Raw genomic sequence first — 25,583 nt, 5'->3', positions numbered from 1 at the left:
AAATTATTTTTTTTTAATTATTCACTTTACATATGTCACTGACCCACTCCCAGGTACACCTTCCCACAACCTTTACCCCCAACTCTCTCCCCTTTCCCATTGAGTGGGTGGGGTTCCGGTTATCCCCACTGGCATAACAAATCTGAGGCCAGACAAGGCAGCTGGAAATGAAGATCATATCCCACAGACAGGCAATAGCTTTTGTGATAGCCCCTGCTCTAGTTGTTCAGGACCACATGAAGGTCAAGCTGCACATCTGCTACATATGTATGGGAAGCCTAGGCCCAGCCTGTGTATGCTCTTCGGTTGATGGCTCAGTCTCTGAGAGCTCAAGGGTCCAGGTTAGTTGACTCTGTTGCTCTTCCTATAGAGTTCTTATCCTCTTCAGGGCCAGAGATCCTTCCTCCTATTCTTCCAAAAGAGTCCCCAAGCTCTATCTGTTATTTGGCTATGGGTATCTGTATTTGTCTGAGTCAGTTGCTGGGTGAAGCTTCTCAGGAGACAGCTCTCAGAGGAGCCTCTCAGAGAACAGCTGACTAATCAGGGTTAGGAAACTTGGTTTCACCCGGTTACTTCCCAGCTTCCATTTGGCCAACTATATAATTTTGAAGATTCCTAGGTAAGAGTATGAACAAATATCTTGAGACTGAAAGTCCACTCAGCTTCTTTGTGGTAAGAGGAATACATAGGGCATCAACAAATGTCCCACAGGCAGCTGGGTACAGTGGTTCTCTCCTTTCTGCAATCCTAACACTGGGAGTTTTAGAAGTCATTATGGCCCAGAGTTACAGCAAAAGGGGTTGAGGAAAGTTCAACATCCTACACACACACACACACACACACACACACACACACACACAGAGAGAGAGAGAGAGAGAGAGAGAGAGAGAGAGAGAGAGAGAGAGAGAGAGAGCAGGAGTGGGTTACTTCCTCCCTTCCAACCCAGATCCCCCACCAATAACCTTGGTAGGAATTTATTTATTACCAACACTTATCAGGCTTCACACCTTGCTTGACCATAAGGTTCCATAACCCACCACTGCCCACCTCCTACCCCCACCCTGATCCCAGACAACAGTTCCTGGATATGCAGGTAAAACATCTTCCCTGGTCAATAATGGTACATTGCCAGGCAAAACTTGCCCCAAAGACCTGGGCCACCTCCTCAGGGGCATAAATATTCCCCATCATTAATGAATTGAACCAGGTCCCCAAAACTGTTCCTGAGTGTGTTTTTTCTCTGTGTACTCATCCCCAGTTGGTGCCCAGTTAAGCTTCATGCTCAATAGGCCTGGCTACTCCAAGGGAAAAGTGGATCCAGGACAATAGATGTTAGGGTAGGAGGTCACAAATTTGAGGCAAACAAAACCTCCTTTCAAAAAAAATTAAAATTAAAGAAAGGTAAACCTAAAGAATGATGCGTGTGTGTGTGTGTGTGTGTGTGTGTGTGTGTGTGTGTGTGTATGTGTATGTATGGTCTATATTTGTGAATGTGTATATGTGGTGTGTGTGTGTGTTGTGTTTGTGTGTGCATGTGTGTATGTGTATGGTGTGCATATGTAAATATATAGGGAATGTTTGTGTGTGTGAGTGTGTTTGTGTTGGTGAGTGTGTACTGGAATGTGTTTTTCTGTGAATGTGTGTGGTTTTGTGTATTGGTTGTATGTGTGTATGTGTCTTTGTGAGTATATATGTACAAGTATGTATGTATGTCTTTGTGTATTTGTGAGTATCTGTGTGCATGTGTGTGTACTGTATGTGTATGTATGTGAGAGTTTTGTATAAGTGTGTGTGTGTGTGTGTGTGTGTGTGTGTGTGTGTGTGTATGTGTGTGTGTGTGGTTTTCTTGGAGTGCAAGCAAGACAGCTCTGGAGTTAAAGCCTTGTAGTGTGAAGACTATAGTTTGGATCTCCTGAACCCAAATAAATGCCTAAAGCATGGTAGCCAGCTTGGGCCTCCAGAGCTCAGAAGATGGAGAAAAGACACTCCTGTCTAGCTGATAGACAGACTCACTTCATCATTAAACTCTGACTTCACCTGAGAGATTCAGCCTCAGTGAATATGGTCAAAAGCAACTGAGGAAAGTTTACATTGTCAGCATTGGGTTTCCACATACATGAACACATGAATACCCACAAACATGTGAACACATACACAAACATATGCATAGCATAGAAACACACATGATTGGGGAGAATCCCTCAGCTTCTATGTCTGAATGGAACACAAATATTTCAAGAGATTGTGAGAATTCTTTCTGTATATTTTCTATCCAGAGTCCTGACAGGTACTTACAAACAAACCTAAGGAAGACAAAGGAAGCTGCCCTTGGGAATTCTAGTCAGCTTCAAGTCTGACTAGATCTAATATGAGCTTCGGAGTTTCTCATATCAAGTAGCAGACAATTTCTTCTGGCTGCATCCATTTATCTTGAAATAAATTCTGAAACAAAAAGTCTGCAGAGCAATTGATAAACTCAGTGTGATAACTATCAACTGTCATAAGCAAAGAAACTCAGGAAACTGTTCCAAACATCTCCTTCTCAACCATTAAATGAATGACAGCAGCTTTGTCAAGGAGGTGGTTATGGGAAGACCCTGATAGGAAACTTCTCTGCCTTTCTTTCACAGCCAATCACAGATGCACATAGCTGCTGAGCCCCAGGAGGTACAGCCAGATCTTGTCTGCAATTTCTCCCTGAGTAAGAGCTTGTTTCAGCTATCAGGAGGTCAGCATGATGTTTTTATCACCATGAAGGTGGCTGCTGCCTCACAAGAGATCAAGTTCATCCTGGTATTTAAAAACCCTCAGACTGCATAGAGCTAAGGGTAGCAATTATAAATTCCAAATTTCCCAGAGCTTGGAAACTGCTGTGTCATGGGAAACAGGAAACCCTACAGCAGTTAAAGAGGGCAGATCATACACTGTGGAGAAAACCTCTAAGGCTGTGAACCTAGGTTGTCACGACAACTTTCTCAAGCTTGCTATGAGATGATCAAAGCACAATGATCAGTTGCTATGGGACTCCACCCAACGAGCTTTCCATTTTCTAGATTAGAGCATGGAAAGAAGGCATAGATGTGCTCACTCTAATCTTTAGTACTGTCTGCACTATATATAATACTCTTGGTTACCCCACTTCCACAGACCAAACATGACAGCAAACATATATTGTAAGCTTGTTTTGAAAAGTGCGGGCTCTAAAGAGGCATCTCCATTACATATTGCACTGATCACTTTCATATACCTACTTTAATTCTCAGAATGCTAACACTCAAAGGTAGTTTATCTTCCCTCCTCTGGAGACCTAAAGAATATTCTTCCATAAATTAAATCATTGGACCATCCAATAGGTAGATGGTAGGGGTTTAAATTCCAAGCAGGGTGGAGGTAAAGTTGAGGACAGGGCCTGCCACTTCAGACTTCAGACACCACACTCAACACAGAGTACTTCTAGGATCAGATCAGTAGGGTGATTTCAACACCAAGCAATTCCTCCTCACCACCTGGGTATCCTACCATTCACGTCCACTGCCATGAACTATTTCCTTGGAGATGGCATTAAGTCTAACCCCTCACACTCGAATAAAAAACCCCACCCGGGTTATAAATTAGACTTTCTACAAACCTTTTCTCAGACTCCAGAATTTTCCTGGATAGCTGAAGAATGCTAGAAAAAGAAACTAGTAACTTACGTTTACAGCTCTACTATAAAGAACAAGATATAAAGATAAATAGCTCGAGGGAAGAGATGAGCTGGCAAAATCAGGCACTTTAACAGTGGCATGCATATAGACAGAGGAGATACATAGGAGAAGAAGCCATTCCGTTGGGCTCAGAGCATCTAGGTATACCACTCTACCTGCATCTCTATGTATCTATGTGGAAGGAAGTTTTTATCTTTGCACTCCATAGTCCAAAGACCCCTGTGGAGATTTTACTAGAAGGGATGATTAATAATGAGCCCAATCTTTCTCCACGTCCTTGTGGTTGAGGACTACGAATGAAAGTTTCAAACTTCTAGTAATCTATCCGAGGTTACACAGAGAAACCAAGCCAGAGTCATTTTCCTAGAATAAAGACGTTTCTAACACATGTGAAAACAGCAAGGAAGTTATGAGCTTCATGTCCTAAGTTAGATTCAGAGATCAAGTAAGGCAGTGAAGAACCTAGACTCCCCAGGAAATGACAAGGAGGCCAGAATGAATATGCCAAGAACCAGGGAGAAGGAGAAATCATACTTTTTCTAATATAAATCATAATCCAAGGAAACACCACAGACGGGATCTTATGTGCCTTCACTAATAAGGCACACCTTGCCCCATGCAAACATTACATGCTTGTTTTCGAAGCAGAGACTATTAGTTCCAACTATTTATTGCAGCTATTGCAATCTGTTGCTGCCTTCTATTTAATTAAGCAACCATCTGCTTTCTTCAGGGGAACAATACATCATTTAATAAGAAAATGCACACTTGCCTACTTAAGTTCGCTATTTTAGAGAAAGAAAAAGAGGATAAGGAAGTGAAGGAGAAAGGCGGGAGAGAGGAGAGGAAGGAAGAAATTAAAGGGAGGAAGAGTTTGCTACATGTCAGCCCTGTGAGGATGTTAATATCCATCCTGAAGCTGCTTTGTAATTTCCTCCCATTCTGTGGATTACTTCGCTCCGTAAGTCAAAACATTTCATCTCACACACAGAGAGCATTGTGAACAGAGACTTGCACGGCAGAGCTGATTAGGAGACGTGCTCCTCATCCCTCTGAGAGATGGAGTTCTTTTTAATCTGCAGGATAAAGATTTTTTAAATGTCACTTTTCTCACTGCCATATGACTTACATATTTTTAAACCACACTTCATTTCCAACAAGCATTGTACCAAAAGCTTGGTGATCAAGGACAGACATCATTGTTAATAATTGTGTAAATCCCGACAGCTTATACTTAAAAATAGCTTGTTGAAAATGTTAGCATTATATCCAGAACGGATTCTGGCCTCATGTTATATAAACGAAAAGGTTTTACTTAATCTTTTCTTCCTCTCCTCTTTTCTTTTTTAAACCCTGGCATCTTCAACAGGTAGCATTTTGTTAACATTTAATAAAAGCATGCTATAAAAATGATCTTAGCAGAAGAAAATAAAGCTTGTCCTGTATTCATAGCTGGGACAATTTTGTTTGCCGTTTGTCTTGCTGAATTAAAGCATTTTTTTCCCAAAGAATGTAGTGGCTTCAGAATGCTGTGTTTAAGCATAATCAAACAGTGTGTTTAGTGATGGTTTGTGGCTCTCACATGAAGTGACCACATAACCACGCTACAGTAATCTGTCACCGAATTCACCATAAATGCCCCAATGTAGGAAAGCGGGAGCTTCTCTTCCTCCAGCAAAATCCCAACAAAACTAAACAAAACAAAACAGAAAAAAAACCTTTAAAGATTAACACTGCCCCTTGTTCAGTGTAATTTAACCTTCAGTACGTCACCATCTCCCACCTCGCTCATTCTGACAGACAGCCTTGAGGATACGATGTCCCAGGCCACATTTTCCGTGATCAGGGATGCAGATCCCTTCTGAGGCAAGCCACCGATAGCACATTGGATCCTCACAAGGTACAGACTCTGCCAGATGAGGGCAGTGCCCCACGGGCCCTGTAGACTCCATGAGCACATGGCGCTGTCTCATTCTAAAGCCTGAAAGGACAAAGAGAGAAAGAGTTTCAGTATTTCCCACTGATCCTGCAAAGGCTGCCGGGCAGCAGATGAAACTTGCACGTGAACACTTGTAGCTCTCAAACATATATTACCTTGGCATAATTTATTTATAAGATGGAGGGATACAGAATGGAAAGGAAAAGAGAAAATGTGGGGAGAGTGGGAGTGTAAAAGTGTCTTTCAAGAGAACTTGGGCAGAGCCTGAGGGAGCGAGATGAAATGATGAACAGGGTGCATCCATTGCTGTCTATAATCCGGGAGTATCAGTGAGGGTCTGCAGCAGCGTCTACTCATAGATATGCCCAGGTCTCCTGTTTGCATTGAGCATCCTTGTCACTTTACATTGCACAGAAGGCTTACATATTTGTCTATGTCTAGTGTCTGACCATACACAGCTTCCTGCTTTAAAAGTTCCCTGTACAGCTGCTCTGAGCTTTGCACATTAGCCTGTCTATACAGACAGTGATTCTAGAATCCCACTCTCTCTATAACTCCCACAGCCAGAGCCAGTAATTCAGACATGGATAGGTCTTGGAATGTTACGGAATCATTAACAATCCTTTAACAGGCATAAGTGAGGGGGAATGATCAAGTGTAAGTTTGGAAAACGTACTAAGACTGTAGGAAAATGAAGGGTATCTGCGTGCCTAAAAGGTTTCTTATTATTCAGCTTTCTTGGGCTGTTGCCATGAGAGAACATGGATACCCTCTTAATACATATTTCTCTTTTGACTAGATGCCAGAAATAGAAGCTATATTTTGCTTTGAGTGTACATCTTTGTTTTTATATAATTTAAAATGACATAGAAAAATAGTAACAACAACATGACTTTGAAAAATAAAGAATGAATGAATGAGAAGCAGCTGAGATCCATTAGTGACATGGACTTGCATCCTCAGTCTTCCTGATATGTTACATTTACAGGCTCTGATCTCACCCACATTATCTTCTATTGTTAGACTCAAATTCTGTCAACCAATCTGGGTCCTTAAGTTTATTCTTCAAACTTGTTGTCTTATATTCCCTTTCTGAACTCAGACTTGCTCCAGAGGTGGGGATGGTGTCAAATTAATATCTTACTCTCCTGTCTCAGATTTCTAAGTGGTAGGATATGGGCATGTGTCACCATGCCTGCTTTTTACAGTACTGGACATTGAATCCAGGGTGTTCTCAGTGCTAGGCAAATACTTTACTAAGCTACATCTCTAGCCAAAATCCCTTTAATTTAACCTCTTCCCTGCCCAAGGCTCATGTGTTTGATCTCCTAGTCATGAGCTGGTAGTGTTGTTTTGGGAGATGGTAAAACTGGGCAGTAGAACCTTGTTGGAGGAAGTGTATCACTGAAAGATGCCCTTGAAGCTTGATAGCTTGTCCACTTCCTGTTCATTTTCTGATCCCTAACTACATGCAATGTGACTGGCCTGGCCCGTTTGTCACCATTCCTTTCCCACTGCTATGGGTTTCATCTCTTGAGCTGTAACACCAAGAAAACCTTTCTTTTCCTTAATTTTTGTGAGGTTATTTGGTGACAGCCAGACAGAAAGTAACGAATAAACTATTTAGACATCATTTAAACAATAATGACTATTTCCATGATACAAAAATTGCTAAGTTTAGGACCAATTAAAAAAATAACAACAATGGATATCATTGATCTGCTATCTCTCTTTAAGGCCATGGAATTAAATACTCAAAATATAACCTTACAGAATGCTTAGCTACCATCCTTGGGAATCTCAAGGAGAGTTACAAGGGGGCATTTGAGGCACTCAACCACACAGCATAAATCAAGGACTTCCAAGCTCTTGCCACCACAGGACTTGAATGACCTCTACTCTTACATGTAACAACCCGCACCCTGATTATTCACTGGCATTTGTTTGCATTTCTTTAGCTCTCTTCTTTGAACAAGAAATAGCATGATTTACACTTTGACAACTAGTTCGGAACCCAGGATGGAAACTTAGCATTCTCTATGGAAGGATTTGGGTGTCCTATTTCTGGAGCTTAAGCTAGTGAGGGTCACATGCAGTTTCTCTCTATAAATCATGTTGCATCCAGCTTGCCATAAATCTATAGAGTGCATCTCCTCAGTCAATAAATTCTTTTAGACTTTTTTGTGTGCATGTGTTGCCCTTGTCCGAACTGTGAGTAGGATCAAATCACGCCACAAGCTCAGCATAAAATAAGCACCTTGGTTTCTTGTTAGATTTAACTTACTCGCACACTGGCAACCAGGCCTGCAGCAAACTACAGCAGGGGTTTCCCAGGTGTTCTATTCCAAAAGATATACAACAACCAAGTTCACTGTGACCAGGGTAGCCAATGTCTCACAATTCTTGAATTCTATGTGAGCCAAATATTATTATTCAGGAAATACTAATGATCATGTGATATTGATGTTCTATACTGGAAGGAAGACAACAAGCAAATTTCTAATTTTACTCAATTAATATAACTCAAGAGGAGAAAGGGTATACACAGCAATTAACTATAACAGATATAGACAGCTCGCTTACATTAGTCTGACGCCATTTAGACATATTGTAAGGTTCTCTACTCATTTTAGATATCTGAAAACAAAGGACACTCAGCAATATATTACTCCATTAAGAGTGTGGGTAAGACGTTTATCAGCGTTCTAACTTCATAGACTTGACTCCTGCCTGCACCATTATTTTTACCATCATAACGTAAACTTTAAAGAAAGGCATCGTGAATCAGTCCCTTCAGCTAAAATTAGAACGACTAGACAGTAGGATTTGGGGCTCTGTGTAGGGGACAGTCATAACCAGAGATTTACTATGCACCTTTGATGTAACCCAATATCTCAGGGTTTCCTTATGTGTGTTCTTTTATTTCCTTATTTTGGCTACAAGCTGTGAGCCCAAGATATATGGTTAAGTATGTGACTCTACTATAGGCAACTGGAAAAGACAGAAGAGTGGGTTGGAGAGAGCAACAGAGGAGAAGACGGCAGAAGAAGAGCTAACATATCTTAGGTGAAGACAAAGAGGAATTAAAGGAGACTCATTGGGCATATCAATGTCTGAAGACTGGATTTCTGCTATTGGGCACATCAAAGTCTGAAGACTGGATTTCTGCTATGATGTAGAAGAGCAGTGTCCATGTGAGCCTCCATGGAGCTATTTATAAAAAACATAGCATTACCTCCATGATAACTCATGGGAATAGGCTGGAAGACATATCCAGCAGATTGCACACAGATGGCAGAAGCTTACTGCATGCTAAGCATAGCATTTTCTGGGTTGTCTTTGGCAGGCCTGGATGATGGATAAAGATATTGAGCCAAAGAACATGGTCAGTTTGAAGTACATGTGTGTTTGTGCACATATTTGTGTGTAGGCCCATGTACTAGCTTGGTTGTCATTCTTTAGATGTATCTTGTTTATTGAGACAGTGTATCTCATTGGCCCAGGATTCTCCATGGTTAAACTGGCTGGCCAGCAAGCCTTGGAAATTAGTCTGTCTCTGGAAGCCCAGCACTGGGATTACAACTGTACAACGTTAGATCTGATTTATTTTATGTAGTTTCTGGGAATTGAATTCAGGTCACCATACTTGTATGATAAGCACTGTACTGAATCAGCCATCCTCCCTTTCCCCTAGACTAAATCTTTAATTCTAGTTCTTTAGTTATTAACCGAGAGAGAGAGAGAGAGAGAGAGAGAAACAGAAACAGAGACAGAGAGAGACAGAGAGACAGAGAGACAGAGACAGATACAGAGAGAAACACAGAGACAGAGAGGGAGATAGAGACAGAGACAGAGAGACAGGAGAGGTAGTGCAATTTATAGCATCATGACTATTTTCCAGGCTATCCATACTGCAGAAAATAAGAAGCATTGGTAGGATGGATAAAATAATCATGAAAACCTTCAATATTTTGCATCAAAGAAAGTGTGGTCTATTGTCTGTATCAACACAGACACACAAAAATGGAAGAGAAAAAATGATCTGGGTAACACTGATATTATGTTTAATAAAACCAAGTGATTTTTATACAATTTGAGTGAATGGAGAATTAGAGCCAACCCCGCAAGCAACAATGAGAAAGGGGAAATGGTTGCACTGGAAAATTAGGTTTTAGGCATATCAGTGATTTCTGACCCCTGTTTGCTGTCTGTATTAATTTTTCAAAACATAAAATAAATCTTTTAAAGAATAATCCTAGCTTCTCCAATTAAAATTATCTTTGCCTGTAGGAACTTCTGAGCATGTTCTGTGCTGTGGTTTGGGGACATACTGTATTAGAGCAGGGTGAAATCCTTGAAGTCTTACAAGGTGGTAGGTAGCTATTAGGATGTCACATGTAAAGGTCTCTATCAGATTCCTCTTCAGAAGTTTGCCTTCATAGAACGTATGTGCAAGGAACAATGTTGTCAGGTAAATCTGTGGATCAAGAGGGGATTTTTTAAAATAGCATCACACCTATGTGTGGGGGCTCATCCATCAGCAGTTTCTTCAGGCCAATTGTCTTTTGTATTTCTCTAATTGTATGGCTGTGGGAGAACCTCAGAGATAAAACAATAAACGATACTACCTGATCCAATTTAAATTCTGCTGGAAGGTGTCCCAGCCTTATTTGACAAGCACCAACCTGCCAAGTGCTGCTCCCCTTGTCTGTCTGTCACTGACGTGAGAGAGGTGCAGAGCATGTGAACACTGACTGATTTTTCTAATGCACTCTGAGTTGCTGTCAGCCGAGTCTTAGATGACGCCTGATTGAGGGGTGTCTGACAGGGAACAAGAGCCATATAGAGATAATTTCTATAACAATTTATCCTATCAGCTAATAAAACATTTCCTAGCATCTGATTCCCTTATTTCTTTATTTTTTTTAAATGTGAATAAAGAGAATAGAATAAAATAAGGAAAAGCCTGGTGATCAGAAGGACATGTGTGTTGGGCAAAGGCCTTCTTCACTTTTCCAAGTCTGTTTCCTTCTTGGGTGCTTGATTTTCCCTCAAGTCATCTATTTTTTTCCCACTGTAATATATACACATTATATACACATATGTGTAACTATTCAAGAGTGTGCCTATGTGAATATGGACCTGTGTATCTATAAATGAGGGTATTAAGTAGCCAGGAATTTGTTCATATTTTGGATTTCTGCTAATGAGTTGATTGGATTTCTTGAGGAAGGAATCAGATGCAAATCTACACAACCCATTGCCTTCCCATGGTTTTTCAACAGTATATGAACTGTGTGTCCAGGCACTGTGGAACCTAAGTCAAATTTATTTGGTGCCAATCAGTGACTGGTACAGTCCCTACAGAAACATGGGACAGAAATAGAGAAAAGAGAGAACACAAACTATCCTCACCAGTTGGTAGAAATAACTAGATGATTGCTCCCATCCCCAGCACATACTCAAGTCTGCCTGTAGGCACAGAATCATTTCCCCAGAGGGAGAACTCCATTCCCTATTTTCCCAAGAGGAATTAGAGGCAGGTGGTCCTGCCAAGTTTCAGCAAGACCTCCAGGACTGATTTCTCTCTGCTACTGGGAATTATTTTAAAATAGCAGACTCCTAGACCTGAATAACAATCACAAAAGCTGCCCATTATTCCTGACTGTGGTGACTTAGCACTGCACAAAGATGCCATCTTCCGGGTGTACACTGAAGTCACCTGGTTTGGGGCTGAGCTCTACAAAAACAAAAGTATTAACAGTGACTCTACCATGTCCCCAAGGGCTGCAGGACTCCTTTACCTTCAGGTCATAACACCTATTACCCCCACTCAATCATTCAGAACTTAAGATCAAGTAAGTCTTTGAAAGAAACTGTATCTTAGGGCAAAATGCATGCTCTACCTGGCACTTCAGTGCACAGCTGGAAGATGGTTTCCGTTCTCAAGGTTGGATTTGAACCTTGGTCCAAATGTCTTTAGGCTTTTGAAGAAAATGAACTGATGGATCTTTGTGTTTGAAAATATACTATACTGGAGAGAAGGGAACACTGGAGTCACCCACATCTTAGCTATTGCTGTTGGGTTTGTGTGTATATATATATATATATATATATATATATATATATATATATATATATATATATTATATGTGTATAAATATGTGCCTGTTTACGCAGATAAACACATGTGAATGTTTATGTGGAGATCAGGGAACAGGCTCTGCTTTTGTTCCTTAGATGCTGTCTAAATTGGCTTTTGAGACAAAGTCTCTCACTGTTCTGGAGCTTACCAAGTAGAATGTACAGGTTGGCCAGTAAGTTCCAGGCCTATGTCTTCCTTTACTTTTCACCACTAGGGATTCTATGTGGGTACCATTATGCATTGCATTTTTTTTTGCATGTGAGTTCTTGGGAATCAAACGATGTCCCTCAAGCTTGTAAAAGAAGGACATTAGCAACTGAGCTGTCCCCATGACCAAGATTATTTATTATATCACAATAGGATCTTAGACAAATCAATCTACTGCTCCATTCTCCCAGTTTGGCATCCTATGACCATTTGTATGCCTTTAGCAACAACAATGGTAATGCAGAGATGAGTGGAGAGTCTATCTTCTGAGGCTATCATAGCAGAGTTCAAGAACACAGGGATTTTATAAAGACAAAGGTATATTGCCTCAGACTTCTCTAGATGAGCAACATTAAGTCAAGGAACAACCCACATTCCTTTTGCACACTCCTGGGAAGGATGGGTTCCATGCTTCCCCAGCTTCTGCTACTTTTTGATATTCTTTGGTGTGTGCAAGTGTGGTTTCCAGTGTTTCAATCCTTCCCCATGTGATTTTCATCTGGGTTCTTCTATGGCCCTGCATCCACACAGAATACTCTGCTTTCTGAGCAGGCATCTATGTTCAAAGTTCTGCTGTTCATAAGAACATCAATCATTCCAATAGGGCTATGCTTCCTTAGTATTACCCTACATTAATTCGGTTCCATTGGCAATGACTATTTTGCAAAATGCCATCATAATTACTTTTTGCACATATAGAGCATTATAACTTGAGCACCTCAGGGGACAAAATTCAACATGCATGAAAGATATATAACTCAGAATTATGTTCAGTGAGGAGAGAGTTATACACATACGTATGTTGAGAGAGTACACAAAGAGAAATAATTAGATGCTTTCCCCATATATTTCAGGGGTGTGTTTGAGTTTTGGAGGAGGGAGACTGTGTGTATATGTTTATTTGTGTGTGTGCTTATGTGTGTGTGTGTGTGTGTGTGTGTATTTGTGTGTGTGTGTGTGTGTGTATAAATTTTGGCTCAAGAGAAAATAAATGCAACACAGAAATAGAAAAAGTCATATGCTCCAAATTGCCATAAAGAAGCCAATAGATCAAAACAAAAAACCTGGCAATATCAATCGAGTAAGGATTTCCAAATTGTAGGCTCAGACTAACTTTTCCCTTCTCAAAATGTCCTTAAGGAAGCCACCATTCCTCTTCCCTCTCTTCCTCTTCTTTGTGCTAAGCCAGTGAAGATTGAGAGCATCCAATACTCTGAATTCTGGAAACCATAAGCTTAGGGCCTAACCACTCAAGCACCATTGCCTGATCAGAGTGTTTAGAATCGAGCATGGCATGGAGTTCCTCTCCAGAACTCTTCCTGGAACGACTAGAAGAGGCATTCTCTACTGCATTATTTATTGTCTTAAATGGAATTTCTTGCTGAGCTTTGATCTATGAAGATGGCTTATCAAGCTCAACCTACTACAGAGAATGATGGAATGAGAAGACTGCTACATGGTGAGCTGAAAAATAGAAAAATTGGAACAGGAGAGTTTAGAGCCCCTGATAGTGTTCAGTGTCATCCCAGGGGCCATTCTGTTTCAGTTGTATGAATTAATAAGTCTCTTCTTTGGTTTGAAATCAGTATGAACTGGGCTCATGTGACCTACATCCATAGGTGTCCTATGCAAGATGAGGTGCACCTGGTATGTTGAGTGCATCTACATCTTTGAAAGCAAAGAAGAATGACACATCATGCAATGAGATTTTCTGTACATGGAAGTCCCTCCCTAGAGTAGTTTCAATCTTGGTAAAGCTTCAAGTGTTTTAGCTTTTGAGGGGGTTACCTTAAAAGCTGGCATGGCACAGATGAAATACATGAGGACTAATTTTAGGTTATAAGAGCCTGCAAGTCATCCTAAGGGATCTCATGCATAGCTATAAGGGAATGATGGGTTCTAATTATGTATGTAGTACAAATGGGCTATTAATGGCATAGTGGATAAAGAGGCTCTGTCCATGGTAGTTGAACCTTGAGGCCTAGCTAGAAGAGCAGGAAGTAGAAAGTAGAACAGGAAGTATGGTGGATCTCTACTCCTCAAATATGTGTTCCCAGTTCCTCGTCTGTTCTAGATGTTCCTCTCACCTCAAAAGTTCTACAGAACTCGGGAACAGAACTCCCAGCTTGAAAAAAAGTATTTGAACACATGAATATGTAAGGATATTCATGCCATACAGGAGCTCAGTTCATTTCTACAAATTGATGAAAAAAATTAAATTTAGTGTTCTCTTGTCCCAGATTCAATTCTGTTCTTCCTCTTTACATTAAGAAGCAGAACAAAATTGAATCGCTGTAACTAGGGATGGATATGGACATGTGTGTTCCCAGAGCAAGCCAGGGATGACAGTCATGTAAAATTCTAGTAGATATGCATTGTCTTGCACAGACAGGGGCCACAAGGATCATTGCACTCAACAGTTGGGCATGTGGTATTTCTCTGCATGTAAAGTAGGATTATAGCTGAGCAAACGCAACCTACCATCTGGAAAGCCATCGGATCTTATTTCTCTTCATATTAATAAAAGGGATATTTCTTCTTAGCCCAACATGCAAGGAGAAAAGACCCTGATGGAAACTAAAAGGTCAATGAAGGACAGAAAGATGCCTCTGGAAATGGACTTTGAGGGGCGGAGATGGGCATTTTAAATACAAAATGGGGCAAATCGGATTACAATGGCTAAGTAAGTAAAAATAATTGAAGATGTTATTTTAAGCCCGAGGACACTAAACACTAACCAGTATGTATACACATATATAATGTCACTTATTAAAATATAAGATAAAAGGACAAATGTTAAATGTGGGAATCTGAAGATATAGCAACAACAAACATACATGGTTTCTGGTGTGATCACAATGAATCATGTCATGGGACATCGGTGGAGCCTTTACTTACAAGAAAGAGTAGGTTACATTTGTATTTGAGGCAGGATCTATCTCGTGTAGTCCAAGCTAAACTCAAATTTATTGTGTAGCCAAAAATAGCCTTGAATTTCTAATACCTGCATCTTGACTATCTCAGTGCTAGGATTAAGAGCATATGCCAGCAAGCCTTGTTTTGTGTGGTCCTGCAAGTTAAAACCAGGGCTTTGTGCACACTAGGCCAGCAATTTACCCACCAGCTGAATCACTCCGACCAACATTATTTTCAACTGAGTAGCAGTCATTTAACTCAGCTATGAGCCTAACATAAAAGCCAATCAAGGTCAGATTCTGTGCTTCACTAAAATGTCCTCAGCTGCCTCCCTGATAAATGAACACTGCCAAGCCTGAGCCGGTTATCTAAATACAAACAAATGCTGTCTTAAGCTGGCTTATTCTGAGTAGATGTGTATACTGGAAGGGAATGATGTATGCGCATAAGGACTCACCTTTCTTCCCCTGAGGATCATGGCAGTTCTCATAAACACAGGGGCCCCAGGCTGACCAGGAAGATACTATGCAGTCCGTCGAGCAAGGGACATTGCAGAGCTGGGAGGCTGAGGGGGCAGGTCCCAAGCATAAGGTACTTTCCACAGGCCTAGAGACTAAAGGATAAGAACATAAATGCTTAATGTCACATTTTTGGGCTTTCCTAAAATTACTCATATCCTTAGCAGACTTATGATTCTAAACAGTATATGCAAACAAGACAAACATTTCCTCATATGAATGTTTGGTTCTACATTATTAGCCTTTGGGATGAGAAAAGAGAAAAAGACAGAGACAAAGGGCATGCAGTTGAGATTCGTGAATTGCAAAGAACTCTTGGGGAATTCATGAGAACAGAGGAAATATCACACACACAAATTATCCAGAGGTATGATTTAAAAGAGAATGAAATGGCTTGGTGAAGTTTCAAGAAGAGTCTATCTTAACTATATAAATGACTGGGGCTCTGTGAAAAAACATCAAAATCGAACCCCTGAGGTGCAGTGTTTAGCATAACCAATCTACTGCTGTGATTCCCCAGAGGGGTGGAGCTGGCAAAGACAGGAGAAAAATGGTTCTTGGAACAGGAAGAAAAATGGAACTCCGACTGCAGTTCTGGCTTGAGAAAGCAGTTTCCTAACTGGGTTACCCAGAGGTTCAGGACTCCAAGGAGGGGGGTGCTTTCAGGTATACAGACTAGGCCCTAAGCTGGGTCCCCTTAGGATATAGTCATTATGTTTCCATCTATGGTGTTCCCTGTATATCCTCAGTACCAAAAGAATGCAAGATGTGGATGAGACCAAAAGTTCCTGGCCTTTGTTAAATTTAACAGTGGAAACTGTAGCCCCTGAAAATGCCACATTGAAGACTGAAGGAATGGCCATCCTGAGACTGCCCCACCTGGGGATCCATCCCATATACAGCCACCAAACCCAGTTACTACTGCTGATGCCAAGAAGGGCTTGCTGACAGGAGCCTGATATGGATGTCTCCTGAGAGACTCTGCTAGAGCTTTACAGATACAGATTAAGGTGCTTACAGCTAACCATCAGACTCAGCAGGAGACCCCAATGGAGGAGTTAAAGAAAGGACTGAAGGAGCTGAAGGCATTTGCAGCCACATAGGAAGAGGAATATTAAGCAATGAGACCCCCCCTCCCTGCCCCAGAGCTCCCAGGGACTAAACCACCAACCCAAGAGTACACATGGGGAGACTCAAGGCTCAAGCTGCATATCTAGCAGAGGATGGCATTGTCTGGCATCAATAGGAGGAGAAGCCCTTGGTCCTGTGAAGCCTCATTTCCCTAGTGTAGGGCAGGCAATTCCAATGTTGAAGTGGGAGTGGGTGGGTGGGAGAGGGAGCATCCTCATAGAAACAGGGGGAGGAGGGATGGGAGAGGGGGAACTGAGAAAGGGGATAACATTTGAAATGTAAACACATAAACTATCCAAAAAAAAAAAAGACTCACGTGTGTCTACATCTATTGCAGCAGGGTTTACTGTAGATGAATTGTAGAACTGACCCATGTGTACATCAATAGCAGAGTAGCTAGGGCAGGATTTCAAGAAAAGGGGAATAGAATGTAGACACTAAGATAGGTGAAGCGGGGATAATGGAATATAAAGAATAAATGAATGGGGTGGGAGGGATACTCACACACACACACACACACACACACACACACACACATATATATACATATATATATAATTTAAAAATGGGTTCAGTAAACCACTCCAAATGTTAAAGACTATTGTCATTGCTCTTGTTTAACCTCTAGAACTTGGTGGCAAGAGCCTATGAATGGAGGCACCACATACTTAAGTGGGCAAATCAAGAGGCTATCAACCTGTAAGCATCATCCTATTGGCCAGCTCTCATTGTGCTTGAAGTGTCTGTGAATACCACCAGGGAAGCAAAGTTGTCATCAGCCTACCCAGCTGTAAACCATGCGAGCCACACACACAGAATGTAGTAAGATAGTAAAGCAATGATGTGTTTAGGAGGAGAAAAGTGGCTAGCAGAAGGGGGGAGGGCAGATGTGATCTTAGCACAGGAAAAGCTGCATGAACATCTCTTAATGAAACATGGTTTTCAGTATAATTAATGTTTGCTAATTCCTTAGATGTACGTCAAATGAATATCTAAATATAAAGCCGTTTGATTTTCTCACAGAGTTGCCTCCCATTGAGAAAGTTTTGAAACATTCCAAACTTTGTGAGCAGTAGCTTCAGGTCTGGAAGTTTTATCTACTGACTGGCTTATACTAGTCTGTAAATATTTCCCGTGTGCCATTTCCATCCCGTTGAGGAGCTGGAAAATGCCTCAAATGTGGGAAGCACTGGGAGGGCGCTGTGGGTGAGTCCAGCCATGTTCTTTCCTTCCTTGATTTCTCTGGGTACGGAAGAATCAGATGTAGTGACGGTCGTAATCTGTCACCACTCTGGGCACAGGAGCCTTGACTAAGAACCAAACTAACAGCAAAAGTGAAAATAAATGCCATCATGAAAAAGACAAAAGCTGTGCGTGTCTGTTTGGGGTTATGGTGAACAAAGACATAGTCTGGATGACTCCTGAATGGGAGCTGAAGGGATTGTGCAAACAACACCAATATTTTATTTGTATATTTATCTAAATATTTGAAACATTTAAACTTATTTTAAAGTTTATCAAATCATTTTGATCTGACTTAAAATCAAAGGCAAGAGTAATGTTACATTGCCAATGTGAATGTGAAATACATCTGTCATGGAGTGGGGACAGGAAGAGGAGGGGAGAGCAGACACTGGGAGAGTCAGTAGGGCTGCCCAGGGATATTGATGAGGGGAAGTGATGTACCAATAAGATGGCTAGAATCAGAATAAGGCAATTTACACAAGACTCACGTCCATGAAGTAAATAAGATAACTCAGTCTTCCTAAACTACCAAGTCAGCATTTAAACCAGTCACTCTAGGGTTGTGTCTGTGTTCAAGACATTTTAACAAGATTAAGTCAGATTACCAGACAATGGAAGGGGAGACATCTGGGCATCTCACGAGTCAATATCAGCCAAGCTAGGTGTTTTAAGTGGAAGTGTGCTTGGCTCCTGCCTGGCGTGTGTTGGCACCTGTTTCTGCCTGGAAAGCAACTCTTGCAGCAGGTCAGAAAGGAAGTAGGTGGGGCAGCTGATTCACCTAATCATTTACTAAACATGCATAATGCATATCAAGCAAGGGTTAGAACATCAAACACACAGTGACACATTTAGCCTGGGCAACTCCTCTTTGACCTATGTGATCTTAATATATATCTAGTTTTAGACTAAAATAACTACAGTAGAGCAATGTTAGCTCATAGGATGGAGATAACTCAGCAATTACAGTGCAAAATTCTATTCCCAGAACTTATATGGGTGGCTCATAACCCCCTGTAACTCTAGCTCCAGAGACTCCAACACCTTCTTCTGGCATCCTAAGCATTGTACTCCCATCCAAATAATACCATATGGAGAGACATAGTCATTATTAAAAAATAATAAACGAAGCTCTAAAAAGTTGTAGCTCATGTGCATCCATAGGCCTAGCTAAGAAATGGTAAAGATAAGGTCTGAATACAGGCACCATTTGGCTTTTGAGTTTGTGCTGTGAACCACTCCACTAGGAGATGTTTTTACTTGACATTTCTTAGTGCCCATTGTGGAGGAGACAATGTCAGAGTACCCATTAACTGGCTCTGTTCTCCTCCACTGAAGAATAGCTACTGAACGTGTTAGAAATTCTGCAACATGATAGAAGAGAAGAACTTGCCAAAAAAAAAAGCCTGGACTGCCTACAAGTGCCCTGACAGCAAGGTGTCCTTCAATACCAGGCTATGTGCCCCAATGTATAAATCCCAGGGTAGCCACATTCAGGTGGGGCACGCACAGCTAATTACATGGCCGTGTTCTTTCTATACAAGTTACATTTTAGATGTTCCTTGCCACTTGCCAGTAAGTAACAAGTCTGTTTCATGAAACATGTATATGAGTGAATTCTGTCTTATTGGACTCAGGAAATTGATAAGCAGTACACTCTGACCAATCTACAGCTTGTGTAAGCACTGTTATTGATGGAGGAGTGACAGTGACAAGTGAAATTTGCCAAGACCCTGCCTTCATAGAACCATATCTCACTAGGGTTGGATCAGAATTGCAAATGTATCCAGGATGCCACAAGATGCCAAGAGTTTTGCTGTCTTTCTATTGTCATGTTTCCCTCCTCCCAACACCATCCAGACGAAGTATCAGATGCCAGCTCTGAGACAGTCCCCAAACAGCTCAGCTCTAAAGCGAATCAATGGTATGACACCACATCTCTGCATCTGATGCTGGCACAGTAGCTGACACTTCTCCATCCACCAGCAAGTATCCACCAGGTACATGGTAAAATCTCGGTAAGCTCTCAGAATGCCTGGCAGGACAGGCTTTTAGATAGAAATGCAGTTACAAGAAAGACAGGGGAAGATGTCCTGAAGCTGAATCTGTCAGGTCGCCACAACCACAGTTAAAATATATGTCTTTAATTTTGAAGAGAAGTTGAGAGTGGTTAAAGGGTTATGTGCACTGAAGTCCTCTTTCTTCAATACTTAACTGTCAATTAGTAGACTGTTAGACAATGCAAGTAATAGAAGATTTCAGAGTAGAGAGGGTCACTATTGCCTGGAATAAGATCAGGAAGTAATTTCCTTGGGGACTCCAGAGTATCATATTAGAGACCCAGGGATGGGGTGAAACCATTTGTCAAATCAGTCATTTTTCTTCAGCACCTGCTGCTTTGATGGACAGTTAGTCTCAATCTATATCAATAAATTCTTCCAGCCCTGGTGGTGAGACGTCTAAGACACTTCACTTAGGCACTGAATCGATGTGTCTGGGTCAACGTAGGTCTTTCATGACCCTAAGTAACCCCCCCCCCCAGAACACATTTGCTCCAGAGATAAATCATGAATATGTCACAAAGTACTTAACAGCTTCAGGACACTAGAGAAGGGTAAGCATAGGATGCTTCTACACATATTGACTGTTATCCCTGGATGGTAGCTTTAGGGCTAACTGAGTTTAATTAATCAATTTGACTGAAAAACTAAAGTACAAAGATTCAGGTGGTTTGCACAATCTCATTCTCAAATCCAGAGGAGAGCAAAGCCCGAGCCTCAGGCCAGGAGGCAAACTCACGCCCATCTGTCTTTCATTTTCTTTCTATAAAATGAAGGCATAGGTCAAGACGAGATAGCCTTTGTGTAAGTCACAGTATACAAGAGTAGACAGAGATAGGACAGGTCCAAGGAACCTATGAGTGTGCCAGGCTCAATTTAACCCTTTAAACTTGACCTAAACCTTTCTTTATACCACTTCTTCAGAATTCTAACCTAGGCTCAGATCTGGCCCGCTGAGAAAATACAAAAGCCCAAATTTGCTGTGTCCCCGAAGACTAGTTACTATTTACCCCTGGCTCATGCCTAAGAAAGTTCTGATTCCAGCATCTTAGGGAGTGGGTAGGATGGAGCTGGATCCCGCTGGAGTCGGGTGATCTTCAGCTCACATGGTATTAAGTGTTCATTTACCCTCAGTCAGACTCCAGCTAGAGTGTTTGAAGTAGGAATTGGTGCTTTCCTGGTCACTATCCTCTTTCCTTTGAAATGGCTGTTAACTAACTCTGTCATCTCAAACAGTGAATCCCTGGTAGGTGAAATCCTTTATTACTGCATTTTCCTCCTGGAAGCTTTCTGCACCTCTGACACTGACCACATGCTGGACTGAAGAAACCATTAAAAAGGCCTCATAGGCTGCTTAGCCTCTTCACACGACAATTTCGGTTCTCTCAGAGAGTTTTAATGATCCCTAAGTATTAAATACCCCCAAACTTTTAACTAGGATAAAGCCTGTTCTCTATGTCTAAGAGTCTTTCTGAATGCCAAGGAATACATTACCGTATTTTAAGTGATTGCTCATATTTGGTAGTAATTAATATTTTGAATAGTCTGGTACCTAACCCGGAAGTTTTCATTGGTGGTGAAAAATGATTAAATTGACCTAGCCTAAAATAAATGTTGAAGTCTGCTGCTAATGATGGCAAAGTTTTCTTAAATAATGAATGACCCAAATGCACAGACTGCTAATTAACATGGGACAAAATGTGCTGGGAGGTGATACACTCAATGTTACAAACTGGGCACTGTTCTGAATTCTAGGAAGGAATAAAGTTCGTTATCTCTTTTTAGGGAAAAGGTGATTTCAGATCAGCATAGAGTTTTAAAGAAAATGTACCACAGGTAATGAGAGAGTCTCCTGTTGTGGTTAGCCATGTGACTATCACATTGATAATTATATTACTAATTACAATGTGGAATTATGAACACTTCTACAAGTTTTTTATCCTATAAGATCAAATCCAGCTAGACTCCCAACTAATTTGAATTAACAAAATAGTATGGTGCAAAGATTTGTGACACAATCCCTCTTTTATCCCAACTGATAGAGATTCTGCAAGATCTAATTGGATTTATGTTTTTAACCCTCCAAACAGAAATTAAAATGAAACAGAACAATATTAATTTGCTAACTATAATTAATATCTCCAAGGCTCCCTTTAGTCTACAGCCCCTTTTATTCATTTGCTTAAAGAAAAAATATGTTGTCATAGCAGCTAATAGATACTTCTTACTTTTAATTTATCTAATACTAGATGAAAAAATCAAGACATACTTCCAAAACTCACAAAGCAGTCAACGTAATTTTGTCATGGCACAATTAAATGCACATTATCTTCAGGACAATGAGAAGCATCTGGGGAATTAATGACTATATTTTCCCCCGTCGTTTCCATGGATAAAAATGAAAAGCAGACACGTTTCTTGGGACACTCTGAAACCCACGTTGACGTACCTTTTTTCCACATCATCTTCAAACAATTAAAAACCCTTCATCTTCAGTTAATTTTATGTAAAACATTCAATTTTGTGAATATCATCAACCTCCACAAAGAAGGCATATAGACAAGTTATATTCATTCCAATCTTCCAAACCTAACACAGGCATCATAAGCCCCAAAGGAAATTTTGACTCAAGGACATAGGACTCCCTCATTGCTTGGGCTTCCAAGAAGCAGCCATAACAGAAACAGCAATTGCCCAAATTTAATTCAAAACTAATGAAAGAGCCTACTTATGTAAAAATGCTGCCTCCTAAATGATTTTTGAGAAACAATATTGCCTCTGACATATCCATTTAGGGAATACACTGACTTGGCAGAAACTCAATCCACCTTCTGCTCAAATAAAACGGCCTCTTTTACAGACCAAGGGAGTCAAATGGATGAAGGGTAAAGATAAATAATAGCACAGTTTTAAGCATAAAGTTCTTTGCCTTTGAGAAACTGCGTGAATTATTTCAGTTACCTTTTGCCACTGGGATTTGCAAAACAATACATCATTCTTTTAAGTTAGTATGAAAAGGAAATCTATCTTTTAGTACTTACAGTCAGCTTTAAGAAGTAAATTGCATCTCATCCTGTTACACCTAATGAAGCTTAATTTTAGCCATATTGTGACTCTCTTGGCAAAGTACTGTGCAATATAATTTGGCAGGAGGATGTGTGTATATACAGCAGATTTGATATCTAAAAAATAATTTCCGCAATTAGAAGTAATTATGTGAAATTTGGACACATGTCCAAAAGTTTCCAAATTTAATTCATTTAATTTAATCAATTAGAAAATGCCTGTCCATGGCTACAATTGCTATTGCTAAAAAGTAACTAGACTGTAGACTAAAAAATGAAAAGCAACATTCAGAATAAAAATGAAGTCTGAATACAGCTTTATAGAGCAATAGAGCAATAGACAGCCAATAATTATGTGCTTAAAGAGGTATAGAAGCGTGGCACACTGTGTTCATCATTTTATGGTCTCACTTCTGAGACCATTTTGAGACATCCTCTCTGTTTGCTTTGTGGATGTTTGGCTAAGAGCTAAAGAGGGAACAAAGAAAGAATTAAGGAAAATAATTGACCCAAAGATAACATTTTTTACTCTTTATAAAATTAAAACCATTATCTCTGAGAGAGAAGGCTCTGAGGAGATTTAGAGGGATGAGAACTTGTCCCAACAAAGAGGAAATTTAGGAAGGTCAGGAGGACAAATGAAAGAACAGAGTTAGTGGGGAGGTCAAAGGCAGAAATGCTCTGTCTGGAAAGCACGTCTTGTAAGAGGGTTCAGTCCTAGAGTCTCCCTCCTCTTTAGCACTTTGTAACAAAGAATTCCTTGTCTATGAAAACAATCACAGGAGTCAAACAAGAGTGTGTCTTCCCTAATTGCCTATTTACATTATTGATGCTGGTCATATTGGCTAACATGCACCATATCAAGCACGGAGCAGCAAGCTTGAATTCAAGCTCACCTTTTAATATTTTTTTAATTTTAATGTCTTCTATCACGTTCCATTGTAACCTGAGAATTATGATATATTCAGATAGACTTAAAATACTTTTGATTTTTTTTATTTTATGTGTATGGGTGTTTTATCTGCATGCGTGTTTGTGTACCACATGCATACCCCGTGCCCCAGAAGAGAGAAGGTACGGGTGATTATGAACTGTCAGGTGGGTACTGGGATTGAACCCACATGTTCTCCAAAAACAATAAATGCTCTTACCCAGGGAGGCATTTCTCCACCCTTCAGGCCCACCTTCAGTCATCAAATGAAGTTGAAAGGAATGTGAATAATCAAGACACCTGAGGTGGCATGGCTGAGACATCACACCATCACGTGTGTGATAGGAGGAGCTCAGCTCCAATCTTCCTAAATCTGTATTATAACATTGGCTTTTGCCATGACTTTGTGCTTGTAACAAAAATGGAGATGGAACAACATCTGTCATTATAGTAATAATTAGGAGGAAAAGAAAATATTGTAGCTAGTTTTTTTAATGTCAAGATAAAAACCTATGGAAGAGTAACTCTGAACACATCAACAGCAGCCATTGCTATCTTGAATTCAAGGCAGCTGTGGTCACCTGTACTGAACCTACATATGTCTGTCCCAGTATACAACTAGTTATGGACGGAAGATGGCCTCAAGAAAGCTTCCTCCTCTGTGCTGAACTATTGGCTACTAGAAGATTCTGCCAAGCATGGTCTTTATCCTCAGTTGTACATAATGCTGTAATGGATAGCCAAGCCTATGGTGACACAAATGACCCTGGTGACACTCAATGAGTTAAAAAAAAACAGGTATGATGAGTAGGATTGAGAAAAGAGATGCTGAGGATTTAAAATGCACAATATACATGGATGAAGTCATCAAAGAACAAATTTACTTGTTAAAAATGGTCTACTGAAAAGGCGAAATATCAGGAAGTGTTGCAGGGAGAGGAGGAGCTATGTGGGGATTTCTGTGGTGATTACAAACAGTCCCTGTGATTAGATTTTAAAAGCTGAAGAGATAGTAAGTAAAGTGGTTTATGTGATTATTTTAATTTTACATGTTAATATTAGTTCCTTCCTAAAGATGTATACACATACTGTCTGCCTCACATCTTTCCGTCCCTCTTAACAATGAGATACCTGAAGCTGGGGAAGATGGTACTAAAACTCAGCTTTCACTAGGTATAAATCTTACTTACCACTTTTACAAACTATTTCTCCTCATCAGCTGATAAAGAGCAAAGATAGGGACATGTCCCTAAAGTCAATGAGTACAAACTGGAAGGAAGCAAGGAGGAGAAAATTGACCCATTTTTGAGATGAGGAAGCTAGAGGAGGAAGTGGAAGAGGTCGGATGTCATTGAGAACAGGCAGCAAATTGGTCGATGGTTTTAGAACTTGTCACAGAATGCCTAGAAGCCAGTGTGGGAGGATCAGGCAAGACAGCCCTTCATTTCTGCTGACTCAGAACTTGGAGTCTTAAGAATAACAAGATCTAGCCTTTGAAATACCACAGTCCTGTGAGAAACCAGCCTCAAACAGCACTGCTGACAGCTCCTTCAAAGGGAGAACAGGATGTATATGCCATGATTATTTTAGATGCTCTAGAAAGAACTATATATCTCTAAAGTAAATCACACTGCTTCCTGCTTTTAACAGAAGGGAAAATGAAGGCCTTGCTGGACTCCATGTCCTTGTTAGTTCACGCTACTTAACATTTGCAAATCACTT

At 40.6% G+C, this 25,583-nt stretch overlaps 1 protein-coding gene across 2 annotated transcripts in view; it reads right to left on the bottom strand.

Moving 5' to 3' along the window:
- Thsd7b (thrombospondin type 1 domain containing 7B) overlaps window positions 1-25,583 on the bottom strand; it is an 898,652-nt gene that overhangs the window by 482,206 nt on the left and 390,863 nt on the right. For both annotated transcript variants that reach the window (XM_039090425.1, NM_001191669.1), the window contains 2 exons: window positions 15,372-15,527; window positions 5,491-5,688 (listed from right to left, as the gene is read on the bottom strand). In XM_039090425.1, coding sequence (XP_038946353.1) covers window positions 5,491-5,688; window positions 15,372-15,527 — 354 coding nt within the window. The remainder of the gene's footprint in view (window positions 1-5,490; window positions 5,689-15,371; window positions 15,528-25,583) is intronic.

The sequence above is a fragment of the Rattus norvegicus genome, chromosome 13 (genome assembly GCF_036323735.1).
Source record: "Rattus norvegicus strain BN/NHsdMcwi chromosome 13, GRCr8, whole genome shotgun sequence".
Lineage (NCBI taxonomy): Eukaryota > Metazoa > Chordata > Mammalia > Rodentia > Muridae > Rattus > Rattus norvegicus.
The sequence above is the reverse complement of the archived record's forward strand: the minus strand, read 5'-3'. Positions and strand labels throughout refer to the sequence as shown.